Source organism: Pleurodeles waltl, chromosome 12 (assembly GCF_031143425.1).
Source record: "Pleurodeles waltl isolate 20211129_DDA chromosome 12, aPleWal1.hap1.20221129, whole genome shotgun sequence".
Lineage (NCBI taxonomy): Eukaryota > Metazoa > Chordata > Amphibia > Caudata > Salamandridae > Pleurodeles > Pleurodeles waltl.
Genome location: NC_090451.1, coordinates 640267774 through 640283128, shown reverse-complemented (window position 1 = coordinate 640283128; position 15355 = coordinate 640267774). Strand labels below are relative to the sequence as shown.

Sequence of the window (15355 nt, the reverse complement as noted above, 5' to 3'; positions counted from 1 at the left end):
TTTCATTGCATTGCCTGGTTGTTCTCATGCACGTAAAAAAATGATTGGTACTGACGTCCACACGTCGTCGAGGACCTCTTATTGCCTGTATGACGTCAGACGGCGTCGCGTGCGAGACAGTGACGTCCTCGTCGACGTGCAGAGACTAGTAAGAAGATTTCCGTCGAATGCTGGCGCCATGGGAGTATTCATGAGGTGAGGAATCCACAGGTAGCTAATGTATCCACCAGAAAAGTCGTTACCGAAGGTAAGTAACTCGTTCTTCTGACATTCAAAAACAAAACAAAAACAAATCAGTGACCAGTATAGCCACCTTTCTTTGCAAGGACACTCAAAAACCTGCCATCCATGGATTCTGTCAGTGTTTTGATCTGTTCACCATCAACATTGCGTGCAGCAGCAACCACAGCCTCCCAGACACTGTTCAGAGAGGTGTACTGTTTTCCCTCCTTGTAAATCTCACATTTGATGATGGACCACAGGTTCTCAATGGGGTTCAGATCAGGTGAACAAGGAGGCCACGTCATTAGATTTCCTTCTTTTATACCCTTTCTTGCCAGCCACGCTGTGGAGTACTTGGACGCGTGTGATGGAGCATTGTCCTGCATGAAAATCATGTTTTTCTTGAAGGATGCAGACTTCTTCCTGTACCACTGCTTGAAGAAGGTGTCTTCCAGGAACTGGCAGTAGGACTGGGAGTTGAGCTTGACTCCATCCTCAACCCGAAAAGGCCCCACAAGCTCATCTTTGATGATACCAGCCCAAACCAGTACTCCACCTCCACCTTGCTGGCGTCTGAGTCGGACTGGAGCTCTCTGCCCTTTACCAATCCAGCCACGGGCCCATCCATCTGGCCCATCAAGACTCACTCTCATTTCATCAGTCCATAAAACCTTAGAAAAATCAGTCTTGAGATATTTATTGGCCCAGTCTTGGCGTTTCAGCTTGTGTGTCTTGTTCAATGGTGGTCGTCTTTCAGCCTTTCTTACCTTGGCCATGTCTCTGAGTATTGCACACCTTGTGCTTTTGGGCACTCCAGTGATGTTGCAGCTCTGAAATATGGCCAAACTGGTGGCAAGTGGCATCGTGGCAGCTGCACGCTTGACTTTTCTCAGTTCATGGGCAGTTATTTTGCGCCTTGGTTTTTCCACACGCTTCTTGCGACCCTGTTGACTATTTTGAATGAAACGCTTGATTGTTCGATGATCACGCTTCAGAAGCTTTGCAATTTTAAGAGTGCTGCATCCCTCTGCAAGATATCTCACTATTTTTGACTTTTCTGAGCCTTACAAGTCCTTCTTTTGACCCATTTTGCCAAAGGAAAGGAAGTTGCCTAATAATTATGCACACCTGATATAGGGTGTTGATGTCATTAGACCACACCCCTTCTCATTACAGAGATGCACATCACCTAATATGCTTAATTGGTAGTAGGCTTTCGAGCCTATACAGCTTGGAGTAAGACAACATGCATAAAGAGGATGATGTGGTCAAAATACTCATTTGCCTAATAATTCTGCACTCCCTGTATAGTTATATTGTTTATTACTTTTTGAGAAATTATTGTATAACAACTTTCTATGTCCACATTAAACTCTATATTTATGATTTATCCAATCACCTAACTATGATTCTCTTCTGTAATTTCCTAATGAATACTTATTATATTGATACCACCTTGATGGGAATTTATACCATGTTTCTCTCATACACTCAATGAGTCATAACTATCTGAAAATTATTCATAGAATGACATCACTATTTGTGTGCTCCATTCTTTTTTTCTAATAGAACAGTTTCCCCAGTTTCCTGATTGACATCATCTTTAGGTGTGGCATGGAAGACTTTCCCATACCTATGTCTGACCTCACTGACTTCTCTGTATGCGTTAATGGTTAATTTACAAGTCGGGGGCCTTCTGGTTTCTTGGGCAGGCCTCTAAGACAGCACAAGCTGTCTGATTGGTGAAGACCTATTGATTGTCAGCTTACCAAGAACTTACATTGGGCTTAAGCCTGCCCATTGCTAACCATTGGTTGGATTTATTGTCACTATCATTTGCTTTCTTCTTTTTGAAGGCTTGCCTTGTCCATCTGGTCTTTCACCGTTTCCTGGACCGCAGCCTCCTTACTTGTCTTTCCGCTAATCTCTTTCAAGGTACTACTTTTTTCTTAAGCACTTCATATGAATGCATGTGTTCTCCAGCAGCCTCTGTGTGCTTCTCTCCCTTTCCACACCCTGTGCTGCTCTTTTTCACCAATGTGCTTCTATCACCCTTGCGCTCCATTTTGTTCTCTTTCGCACATGTTCTTCTTCCATTAGCCTGTGTTAACTCCTTTGTGTGCCTCTCCCCCGCCCTCATTGTTGCTCCATCCCTCATGTGCTCCTTTTCCCTTCCTCCCACTCAAACTGCTATTTGACACACTGCTCTGTTTCCCCCTCTACACTCTACCTGGGACCTATTTTTTTTATTGTGAGGGCCAGGCAGCAATATGTTATCCGCATGTTTGCTTTAGAAATAAAAGCACTTTTGCATTACTAAATGTTCATATATTTTTCATTTACGGATTCATCTTGTATCTGTAGATGAGAAGAAAATTTGTCCTGCATCACAATCTTGCCTCATGTAGCACGTATGCGCATAAAAAATTATGTGGATGCCAGTGGCCACGGCATCACACTCCTTTTCTGATTTGTTTATGCTGTGCATCACCTGCATTTTTACTGATTCTGTACAGCATCTGCAATTTTGCTAATGCTGTACAGGTTGATCAGTAGGCATTGGTAGAGCCAGTAGGTGTCAAGGGTGAGACACCTTGACTTTGCCAATACTTGTTGCTAGACTATCTTGTTGACTGTGTTGTAGAAAGCAGACCTACTAGCACAGAAAGCCTGCTGGCCCTTAATGGTAAGTGCCTTGGTTTTCAAACATAACACAGTGGTCGTTGTTCATATCAGCAATAAGAGGTATTTCCTTCTGCCCACTTTGTAGTTGGGAGGCGTGCCAATGGAGCTGGACTGAGCCAAAGCTTTATCCTTTGGTCATATATTTAGCAGGGCCGTAGGACAACAGTCTGTCTCATGAAACCTATTTTTTAGTGGCAACTCAATGCTGTTGCCGTTTTCGGGGAACGGTGAAGGTGGACCTTTTTATGGTCAGCCATTGTTGCTAGTGCAAGTACTTTTGTGGTCTTGTCTGAGAAAGAGCATTCGTTATCGCTTGTGATACATTTTGTTTACTTCACAGGGGGCTTGGAGCCCACACATTGCTTACTATTGGTTGGCTTCATCTTCATTCTCATTTGTTTGCTTGTCTTTGGTCAACAAATGCCAGATTCACTTCCCCTTAGTTTGTTTGTCCCTTACTGGAGCATGGCCCAAGTACTGCTTCCTTACCTAGTGAGTGTCCTTTTTGGGTACTACTTGATTCTTTTAGGTGCAGCACTACCTAAGAGTGCATGTGCTTGCAGGCTGTCTCTCTCCATTCATTCTACCTCTTCTCCCTCTGTGTAATTGCTTGCCCCCTTTCACCCTCTCGTTCTGATCTGTGTTGTTGCTTGCCCCCTCCCACCCTTCCCTTGTTGTTTCTCACCGCGTGTTATGGCTTGCCCCCGCCGACTTTCACAGTGTTGTTGCTTGCCACTTCCCACCCTCCCAGTGTTGTTGCTTGATCTCTCCCACTCTCCTGTTGCGGCAGAAAACACCGTCATTGGCATGTACTATAGATCCCGCTGACGCAAGAGCTATTTGCTTTGTTGATGTTTTATTTAGCACCGCTGCTGTTCAGCATTGTTGTGCAAAAAGAAACACTAACACTATGACGCACCCAGCGCTGGCTTCATCTGGCTACTATGCAACTGTGGTGGGCAAACATCTGGGATATCTTCCTTATGTAGAGCCTGATGACCACTGTGAGGCATACTAGATTGCGCTTTGACAAAATCTGGTCCCCTTTTTTGACTTTTCTCAAGGATAGTTCTGGCACATCACGCCATCAAGGTTTGGTTGCCTTTGTGGATCTGGTATGCCGAGACGGTGTGGAAGTAGATTGAATCTAAGGGGAGATAGGGTATTATGTTTATGTGGGGTGTTCATGTCTAGTTGTATGGACAGTGTCTGTTAGAATCCTCTGTCCCCTCTCTCCAAGGAAGTACCTTGTCCGGGGATTGCCTCACATGTCCGTTGTGTTACAATTGCTTTTACTTTTTTTTCTTTTCATGCTTGTACTGACTGCTCTTGGTGGGAGCACATATTGTTTACATTTCTGTAATGTGTTTTTCTTTTGTTATTTATTTCCTTGTTCGAAACTTCTGATACTCAAAGTTGTCAAAAAAGAACCCAAACAAATCGGCTTTGCAGCATCGCCTTAATGTGTACTAGAGTCTTTGCACTCTTGTGTCCGGCACACCTAGCAAATCATAACGCTGGACCTCCTGCCCTCATATTAAAAACCATCGTTACTAATACCAATGTTTAGAGCATGCCTGGATGTCTGTCTCCCTTTTTTCCGTACAATTAAGGATAGTTGTTCCTTTAAAGCATGATGAACGTTCGACTGATTCCTTACTATGTAGGTCTTTGTCAGCTTTTCATGTGCTACTCCTAGCAACTCCCAAAGCATACGTTGTTTACCATCTGTGATCACTATACACACAGATTGTTTAATGATTGGGGCCTGTTGTTTGAGCAACATCCTATGTATTTGGGCAAACCACTTAATCTCACCCTGCCCCCCAAAAAAATTAACCTGACATTATGCGGTGTAACTTGTGTTCATGTAAAGCTCTGATGCACTTTGGCTGAATTTGGGCTGTATGAAACAGTTTGTTTCCTCATGTAAACCTTTGATGTCCTTAGCCACAGAGATGTAGTAGGGAGAGCAACATTCCCAATTTTATATCTGCCGAACGAGCCTGTTAGTTATTGGTTCCATTTTGTATGAGCTGTATAGTCTTTTAATGTGTTTATTTGTTCCTTTCCTTCCATAGAGATTGCCAGATTTTTATATTAAATAGGCGACTGTCATCCTTTCTTTCTTCCCATTGTCAGTTCTATGATAACGAGGGTGATCCATGATTTAAATTCTAGGTGATCATTTAATATTTATTGGACTTTACCACGTCTGTCAAGTTTTCAGAAAAAATCTTGGTTGACCCTGGTGGTGCTTCTTCTGGAAAAGAGGTCTCTGAAACCTTGATAGATTATTGGCCCTTTTCTGTGCTTCTACTTGTTTTCGTGTTGTTTCTGTCAGGGGATGGTAGAATTATTTTTGGTTTACTGTTAATAACCTGCTGTCTGGAAGACTTAGATTTCGAATGAACATCCGCAAGAACCCAAATCAGATTAATTTCTTCAAGGCATTGTGCATGTAATTACATACCGTCTTGCAGAAACACACAAGTAGTCTTGAAGACCCGCTGGTGTACAATGTGTTTTATAGATGAATAAATCTGTTCAATCTGGAATATCTTTATCAGTTTTCTCTAATCTCCAATTAAAGCAGAATGTTTTGTCCTCATCAAAAAGTTTCGATTGAATGCTGCGTCTGTGAAATGTATTAGACCCTAGAACATGTTTGTTGCCAAAGTTGAAGTTATTGATATCATTGAGTTTAAACCAAAATGAGTACTATGTGCATGTCAAAGCTTTTTCAGCATGTAAAACATAATGGGAATAACTATCTGTAGTTTATCAGTAAACAGCTAAATTTGTAATTTTTTTGGTTAGCGAAAAAAACAAGCTATGTGGGTTTTGGTTCAAGGTGACCTTTACTAATCCATTTCTTAAAAGTTGGCAAATGAGTAGTTCTCTCCTTTGTGATGCAAGTGCTGAGCTGTTGTCTTTGCCAGTGTTTGTAAAGTATTGTTTAAAAAAATATTTAAATACTGGAGGAAAAGGAAACATATCTTATGGCATCTCAAAGCTGTACCTTGAATTCAGGATTTTAATCCTCATAGCAATCACTTTGCACATAGGCTGCGTCTGGAGAGCAGCCTGAAAGTGACATTTTTAAAGACAACAGACCAAACTGCTTCTGAAGCCTCAGGTAGTGGACCACATCCCCTGTCTGGAAAATGTGAATTGACTTGGAATTCAGTTCACCCACTTTGTTCAGACTAGCGTTTTTCTAGACCAAGAAACTGGGTGCTCTGATGAGTAATTAAAGACCTACTATGCAACTAATAAGTAAGGTAATGTCACGAAAAGTCTGTACTGTCTACTGGAAGAGCTGATGATCTGTCTAAAGAGCCTAGAAACCTGAGAGTCTGGCCTTATAGGAGGAGAGACTGTTCAGGAGGAAAAGCCAAGGGTTTTCTTTCACATGGTGAGGTCTAGCAAGATTGTACCAGAATGATTATTTGCGTGAAGCCTGGCAGTCCATCGCAGGTTTGAAAAAATTGGTTCTGCGGCTACCAACAAGAAGAGCAAAATCTTATTGCCATGAAAACAGGGAACCCTGTATGACTGGAGGATGCAACTGGCTCCAAAAATATTACTGCAAAGAACTCTGCCTGAAGGGCTGCCACTACTGACTGTCTCACTATAGCTAACTGGGGTGGGGGGGCACGGGGATGGCATCACTGTTGGGTTGTATTCTGCCACAGTCCAGAATCTCCAAAACTGTCACGCAAGCCTGTATCTCATTGAGGCTTCCGCTGCTGTTTCCCTGTGAAAGAAGAGCCAATGGGTGAATGTAATCTTTGTATGCCACAGGCCTGGACTGCCACAGACATTCTTCATGTAAAACACAAGGTGTAAACTGCACCAGAGGACAGAGACTAAGGCGAGTGTACTAGCCCACAGCACCTGAAGCGCCCTCTTGAGTCTATTTTTGAAAGGGATAATAAAAACATTGAACTGAGTTGCTCAACGGGAAGTGGGAGCTTTTAAGCTATCTGCTACTGGGCCTAATCTTACCTGAGCTTGTAGAAGCTTGAGGAAATAATTGATGGCATGATCGCAACCGTAACAGAAAGGATAGTGGTTACCAGGAAGGCGGCTTGGCTAAGTAGGGCTTCACTGTTAGAACAGAGCTTCACTGTTAGAACAGAGCTTAATACATCCCTGTGTATCGTACCTATTGGGTTGTGTAGTATTTAGTACTCCTGTGAAATTAAAGTACTTTTTTTTCTATAAAACAAGAACTGAGTAGACATTAAGTTATTGTCTCTATAGTTTACGTTCTGAGGTCTTGCTGTCCCACCACCCCCCCAGCCATCCCTTCTCTCTTGTATTACCTCCTTGCAAAGCCTGTGACTGCTCACCCTCATTACCCTGAGAGTCCGGTATAGAAAGGGTTGTACTTGGCTCAGTTTGCAGACCCATAGTAGGGCAGACCATGGGACACCAGTGAAAAATCAAATCAACTAACACGGTTGATCCCACTGGCCTTTGTCTGCCCTGTGCCCTCTGGAACAAGGTCTGGCAATTGGAATGTTGAATTAAAGTGATGTTCATCAAAGTAAATTGGAATGCTCAGTCTGATGGTAGCCCTTTAAACAGACAAACATATGTTGTTTTTGAAATAAATAAAAAAAGCTGTTTTTAAATCCATACTTATGTGAAGCCATCCGTTCTTGGAAACTGAACACGATGATTTTACCTTAAAGGCCTCTCCACAGATCTGTTCCAGTGATTGCCTCCTTGCTCAAAGGGACTTAGACTGTGAGTTTGTGCTGGACTCTTTTTGCAAACAAACACAAATGATGGACGGAATGCAGAACCAATAAAACATTCACCCCCTGTCACAGATCTGGGTTTAATCCATCAGTTCTTTTGCTCACCATGCCACCCCAGTTTGGGCAGTTTGGGCCCAGCCGTATGCAAATCAGTCTTGACTCTGTTCCCCATGGGAACAGTCCAGCCCGAAGTGCCAGGCTAGGTCCTCCCTGGACTGGAGACAAGCATCCTGGGACCTGTTTCAGGGTATCACCCTTCATGAGCTAGGCTAGCTTGAATCCAGTGGTATAGTGAGCCCAGGACCCACATCTAGGCATACCTGGGGCATTTAGGGAGACAGAAGCAAACACAAATGATGAATGCAATGCAAAACCAAACAATTCTTTTGCTTACCACCCCACCCCAGTTTGGGCCCAGCCATATGCAAATCAAGAATGATTTGCATATAATTAGTTCCTGTCTGAAATGACACGGACAACATACAAATAATGGACTATAATGCACACAGAGTAATTAATAGAGGTTCTGGTTGGCTCAAGTATTTGTACCTGTGCTACTGATGCAGCGTATCTAAACCCATCAATGGAGTAGTGCTGGTAGGAGGCTCATTACCATTTGGCAGTGTTGTTACCTTCGTCTTTGTTGGGAGTGTTGTCCTTATTTCATGTACAAAAACGGATTAGTTCTCTACTTGTCTGTGGCCTTTTCACCGTCTCTCACCATCACGGCTGCAGTGGTAGTAATCAGGCATTGAGCATCTTTTTATGCTATGTACTCTGTGGCAGCACTTCTTCAGGTGCTCCCGAGTGCAGCTCTGCCATCTATAAGGCACAACATAATTCACAGAGCCACTGCTTTCTCCTAAATTATTACACATGTAATAATTTAATTCAGCAGTGTTTATGCAAACACTAATTTTGTGTTTCCGTGAACTCCGCAGTGCCCAGGTTAACCCTCTTGACCTCCCAACCAAGCTCCTGATGACAAGAGGAGGACAAGACGGCTGAGTGACGATCCAGGCACAGAGTGTTGCTTGAAAACGCAGCACTGTGTAGTTAGATGTAAGGATTGTGCATGTGAGGGGCATAGTACAACTCCAATCCTTTAGCACAGGCACATTGCTTTTTATTTAGTAGACAAACTGTGCATGTCTCATGCAGCGTAGTATATCTGCTAATATGGGCTGTCAGTGCGCACATCGGTGCATCCCCGAGTTAAATGAGAAGCCACAGCGAGCAGCAGGACCAGGCTACCCAGCACTGTCACAGCTTCTGATAATGTCTGTGCTTCCAGTCCCATCAAGAAACTGGGAGAGAGCGTGAGGCGGGTCTTCCTCTTAAACCTGACTCTTCTGTGATGTCTGCCTCTTGACTAGGAATCATGGCTTGCTGGTTCCAATATCAAGTACCGGATTACTCCTCTACCGGTGCGATGGAGAGTCTGAGTTTCCAGCAAAGAAATAATTCAGCGTTGTTTATCTGTGTGCTTGTGAGTGATTGAGACAGAATGAGATTGAGTACTAGTGTGTGTAAGTTTAATGTGTTTGACCGTGTCAACGAGAGTGAAAGAGTGAGAATCAATGAGTGAGTGTGTGTGAGTAAGTGAAAGTTCGGGAGTGAGTAAAGCAGTATGATTGAGTGAAGTGGAAATTGTGAGAGGGGGTGACAGTGAGTCAGGGCTGCCATTATCAGTGGTGTAGCGGGTGCCTTTCATTAGGGGCCCTGGTGCAACTACGCCTGCTGCACTATTGAAGCAGAACTTCTGTACCCCAGGAGTTCAAGTTAAAGCCCCTGTACACCAGTACAGAGTGTCAGTGATTGTGAAACACTGAGTATGTGCAAGTACATTTGTGTGTGAGGACACCCATGGTAAATTTTGAAAACAGTGAGGTGAACCCGTGGAAAGTATTACACCCCACCACTTTCAGGGACCACCAGTTGCCACTTTAATACTATTAATTTACCGTCGGTTTGTGCTTTAAAAAAGTATTGATTTTTGCTGCCACTATGGTGGTTAGCTAATCTCTTACAAATGAAAATGATCCCCTGTGTCTTTATGGCTCTTTAAACTCCTCAAGCTAATATACGTAAAAACATGTTTTGGGTGCTTCATAACTGTAAAGCTCGATTTTTGTCATTTTAGCATAACTGTACTAAAAAAAAAAAAAAAGTAATAGCGTTGTGGCTTGTAAACATGCAACAACCTCTCGAGTGTACCCTAGGGCCACGTTTGGCTTTTCCCAAGTTCTTCAATCGTTGTTTTCTGAAAATAAATCATCAGCACGGATGAATCTCAAACGTACGGTATTGGCCAAATTGTTCAGGAAGGAGCATTTCCCCCAAGGGGCTACTTTGCATTCACTTGTGTAGTTGATTAGTTAAAGCGCGCGTTCCATTTAGTTATGCGTATCAAGCGTGTTTTCAGTGTATCGAGTCCAACGGAATTTATATCAAAGAAAAACGCGAAAATAGAAAATTAGAGTATCTTTAACTTATTCATAATAATGAGACTTTCTCGTAGACGCATGTTTCTGAGGAGTAGTGGGAATGCTCCTGGTTGTTGTCGTGCTGTGATCAGCAGCCAGGCTGTGCTGCTATGAAATCTTGGGGTCTGCACAACGTTTTGGGTCTGCCAATAAAACCGAGTTGCTCGTGGCAGCTCCCTTCCCTCTTCCTCTGAGGAAGTCCTATCATTTTTTGTGGTACACAGCCACACCTACGTACGTCGTCTGAATTAGCGTCGTTCTGATTGCAGAGTGCTTCGAAAGAAAACGGTGTGAATGAAGCACGGTTCAAATGTTGAAATTATTTTCCTGTCGCATATCTTTATGCATGGCTCACAGCATTATTCAAATTATCCCGCTTGCGTCTCCAAAATCATAATCACTGCAGTCGCTGTATTCATAAATACAGCTGCTAGTTTATTTTTGGTTGCTGAACATCCATCACATTATCACATTCGAAAAGCTTTAGCGAGTCATTTTCTGTCACCCCGTTGCTAAATTAGGCTGCCTTGAGTATAGATCCATTCATGCCCTCCGAGAAGGTCAGCCCACCTTTCAAGTACATTTGGCGAAAGTTTTTAAAATGTCTAAAAACTCGGGGTGTTAGCATTCGCCGTACATTGTTCATTCCTTTAGAAATGCCAGTCCTTGGAATGAATGTGAAAGATGCCTCTGCCAGAAAGCAGCATGCTGTGTAGCCTGCTGATCTTGAATAGAAAGTAATCAGTGCAGACTGCCCTCATCAGGAAGTGCAGCGTGTATCCGAAGAGAATCCGTCACAGCGCTCGTTAACAGCTCCAAGGAGCAGATTTGCTGGAATGTGGATCGCTATAGGGTTATACATTTATGTAGGACACAAAAAGGCAACGCATTACGACTCCTCGGAGTCTTGACTGTGAAACCTGCTCCTCGTGTGGCCCGAAATGAATAAATACACATCAGAGGAGTTCCCAAGTTTAAGGTGGCGAGCAACACTCTAAACCTGCTCACCTGAAAAGTCTGTTTTTCTAGCAGAGTTTTTAAATATATGATCAGCACAGTGCCATTCATGCCGAGCTAAAGAAAAAAAAAAAAAAAATCCTTTTGTCATTTTTGTAGCTAAGTCTTAAAGCACTGGATCTGAAAGTGCTACCCACAATTAACTGAAAAATGAGTCTTTTAGCATTCCAGACAGTGTTATAGCTTTGGAATTGTGAAATACCATCCAATCCAACCCAAAACGAATAAAAGCAGCCCCTGACAAAGTTTTTTCTTGTTAGAGCTCGTCAGAGACGCATTGCTTTTTCCAGATAACAAGGGAGCACCCAAGTCCAAACAATGCCCTTTTAGAGTTAGCGTGCACACAGTTTCCATTTATCTTATTTGAACCAGATTTATCATAGGAGCTGATGAAGGATATCTGTTCGAAGTATTGGCTTTTCTTTATTGCTCCTAATGGGTGAGGGGTCCTTATTCTTTCTACTTTTCAATAGTACTTTAAATGGCGTTCAAATCACTTTCATTTACACCTTAAATGCCCTTGTCTTGGAATTTAAATTTAATATTTGTAATCATATTTTGTGTTCTGTAAAGCTCTCTGTCTCTTATCAGTATGTATCCTGGCTCTGCAGACATCCACCGAAAGTAGTGTACATAGGGATTAAATAAAGGGAGATGCAGGGTAGAGCTTTCCTGTCCGTGGACAGATCGTCCGTCCTTCCCATTTGGTGCGTTAAAACTTAAAGAATTTTTTTTTTCATTTGACAAAAGCAGGATTTGGTCAGTGATAAAATGTTATGATTCAAAGGTATTTGGAAGTCAAAAAGTGGTTAGATTCAGGACTCACTGAACTGATCCCCGAAGGATGGCGAAATACTTTAACCCCTACATACACATTTTGCTGATTTTGGTGGATTAGGTTTCACAGTTTAGTCAGACAAGACCAGAGTGGAGAAAGGTCAGAGGGAGCGTTATCAGTGACATTACGTAGATAGAAAATCAACTTGATCTCTGCATAGACATGCATTTTCACATTGAGAGTCTGCAGCAGATCTGCTAAATAGTGAGGATATAGATTAAATAGCAGGGTTGAAATTATTGATTCCTACAGAACATCCTAAGGTAGAGATTTAAATGAGTGATTGAAAGAGCCCAGTTGAACTACCCGAGATCTACAAAAGGGAACTATGTGAGCATTTTAAAACAAGGGCTCGTATTGAGTAGGACATTGGGCGATGTAATAGTATGGTGTGATCGCTCGTATTGAGTAGGACATTGGGCGATGTAATAGTATGGTGTGATTGATGGTGACAAAGGCTGAAGAGAGATGCAAAAGAATTAGGATTACTGTATTAGCTTGCGCACCCCCATGGAGGGATCATCAACAGCACCAATGGTAAAACCAGCTTGTACAGGACGTAGTAGCTGCTTTTTCTCTGCACATTTCTGTAATTGAGACAACTGCTTTTTTAGTAGTTCTGAAATATGGGGCATTAAAGAAATAGGTCTCTAGTTAGCAGGCTTAGATTGTCTGAGTGAGGGTTTTAAAAAAATAATATGGACAAGTCACTGTTTTAAACTCTGGCATAACGCTTGTTGAAAAGGAAGTCTTTTTGATACCAGATGGATGAGGTGATGCTCTGAAAATGCCCTGAAATTAAGTCTTCAGGTTATCAAGATGGTTTGCAGCTGCTTAATAATTTATCACAGTCCTCACAAGTCAATACATTAAATTCTGAAAACCATAGGGTTCTTCTGGACATTCCAGAGGCTGACTGCTACTTCTGGAATTATTTTAAAGTCCGAGTCTACACTGATGTTTATTTTATCTGAAAGATAATCGAACAGTATCTCTCCCAGATCTTTAGAAAGCGTTATAATGTCCACATTTGTGTATTGTTTCGGCTTCCTAATAGATATGTCTTTAGTCTTTTCCCTAGCACCTCTTTTTCGTCCACCCAGCTCCGCGCATATGCCAATGTGTGCCTTTACAAAAAGGCAATTTAGTGACGTGTGTATTATGGTCTTGTGGATGGTACATTGGTGTATCACTGTGGAATTTGTTGAAGTGTGTAGAGAGAGACCATGAGCATCGTAGCAACCATAATCATGTTGAAGATATTTTCCTTCCTCTTCGAGTTCATGCCTTCAACTGGCTCTCCTGTTAATTTGTCTTGTTTTGTTGGTTCCAGAGGCTGGAGCGATGTATGGCACTGGTGACATCAATGATAAATGGACTGTCTGAGAGAGAAGCAAACGACGCTCTTACAGCACACGTGAGTTAGATTCTAATGTGTATGTCTTCGTATGGCTCGCTCTTGTAAACTCTTCCTCCAAGGTGTGAAAAGTAAGGAAACAAACAATTTTTATAGCACAGAACTAAATTGTTTCCCGGTGCATACGTAAAACTGTGATTTCTGTTTAACCAGCTGTTAAAGGATGTTGATCTAGGATTCAGAGCTGTGAGCCGATACCATATGTGTACCTTCTGTTGGTGCTCGGCCCACTGAGGTTATATCATCATCTTCTGGAGGGCAAGAAGATGTAAACATTGAAGATTATGAGCCCTGTCTGTCCCTGTGGTGATCCTATAATTGGCTGTAATCTGGCAGGCTAAGCCCGCATACAAGGAAGAACAGGAGGTGTTCATAGAACCTGACATTAGGATGTGTCTGGTAGAGGTAATGATACTGGAGCTGTCGGCATCAAAAATGGTGGTTTATTGGGATTCAGAGATTTCATAACAGGGCTGCGTGGGTGTAGCACATCCATTTTACTTCTTTCCATATGAGTGTGGAAATGACACGCATTTATTTTCGTTAATTTTGCTATAAAACTCCAGCATCCAGAGATAGAGAAAATTTTCAATTCTTTATTCACTGACAAGTTACCAGGGTCCGAAGTAAATACAGAATGCAACGCCTATAGATGATTCTATGTTGTTTTTCCAGTTTTTAAGCACTTGTCCCTATAACTATAATATAATATAGTTGGATAGTTGTTCTTCAAATCACATATCATGCCTTGGCTGATATAACAAATGTAATAGTCTTTTCTGTCCAGGGAAGTCGCCGATTTTATTTCCTTTTCATTCATGTAGAGCGTAATGACGTATGTTTTGCAGTGTTAATCTTTTCTGTATTCACGTGCTGTGCATTATTCTGCCATTTAGTGATTGGATCCAGATTTCACCACTCTTTTGTAGTCCTCCCTGTAGTTCTGTTTTTTTGGGTGCTCTCTGTGACATTGTATGCTCTTCCTCCGAATCTCCCACGTTTGGTCGTCATCTTTAGATTCTTTTTTTCTGCCGTTGGGTCTGGATGCTTGGCTGAAGGCTCTCCACCGCGAGGAACAAAAATTGTGCTGAGATGTTTTCGAAAATTAACACTAAAATCGGAGAAGAGCGGCAGCTGAGGGGTGCCAGGGGGAAGTTGAGAAGGAAGGAGACAATTTTTCTTGACTGTTTTTGAGGATGCCTAGATATGGGGTTCTCTACCAGGCCTAATGGAGAAGACTCCATTCCAGTTCTGCTTGAAATGCCACCACAAGTTTGTTCAGAAGGACCAACACCTGATCTCTGCAACCATTGACCAAACAAGTGACAATTGCAGTGCCTGTAACGTCTTCACGTTGAAGATTTTGAGAACGAGGGAGAAGCAGAGAAGGACACATCACACCGTGCAGGGACAGAAGAAGACCCCATCCCTTAGAGATCTGAGTCAATCGAGTGACCAGGAGGAAAAAGCTGTGGAAAGTGCCAAGGGGAAACATCGGGCACCAACCAGAGGATCGTCGTCTTCGAAACCCAGCCAACCAAGAAGGACAAGAGACCAGAGGTTGAGAGTAGCTTCGACTCTGAAAACCGTGCCTGAGTCCCGAAGATCAGGCTCTGGAACAGCAAGGATAGCCTTGTTGTTGAAGTATTTGTCTACCAAAGGCAAGACCTGAGAAAAAAAGAACCCCTCCAATCCCTCAAAAGGTACACCGCAAGAGAGGAATCTCCAGAAAAGACCCAGTCCTCGCGGGAAAGACTTTTCGATCTTTGATGTCAAAGAGAAAATCGACGACTAGCCTCAATGCCGAGAATGTTCGGCAGAAATCAAATAGAAGAAGAGGCGCTTCGAGGCAGAAATGGCTGTCTTGATGCAGAAGAAAAAAATAATTTGACAAATCCTTACAGGGGATTTCAAATTC

At 42.6% G+C, this 15355-nt stretch overlaps 1 protein-coding gene across 1 annotated transcript in view; it reads left to right on the top strand.

Annotated features, from left to right (window-relative positions):
* Window positions 1-15355, top strand: part of INTS3 (integrator complex subunit 3) — a 383756-nt gene that overhangs the window by 68416 nt on the left and 299985 nt on the right. Inside the window, exon 2 of the mRNA XM_069218194.1 lies at window positions 13354-13437. Within this exon, the coding sequence (XP_069074295.1) occupies window positions 13354-13437 (84 nt within the window). The remainder of the gene's footprint in view (window positions 1-13353; window positions 13438-15355) is intronic.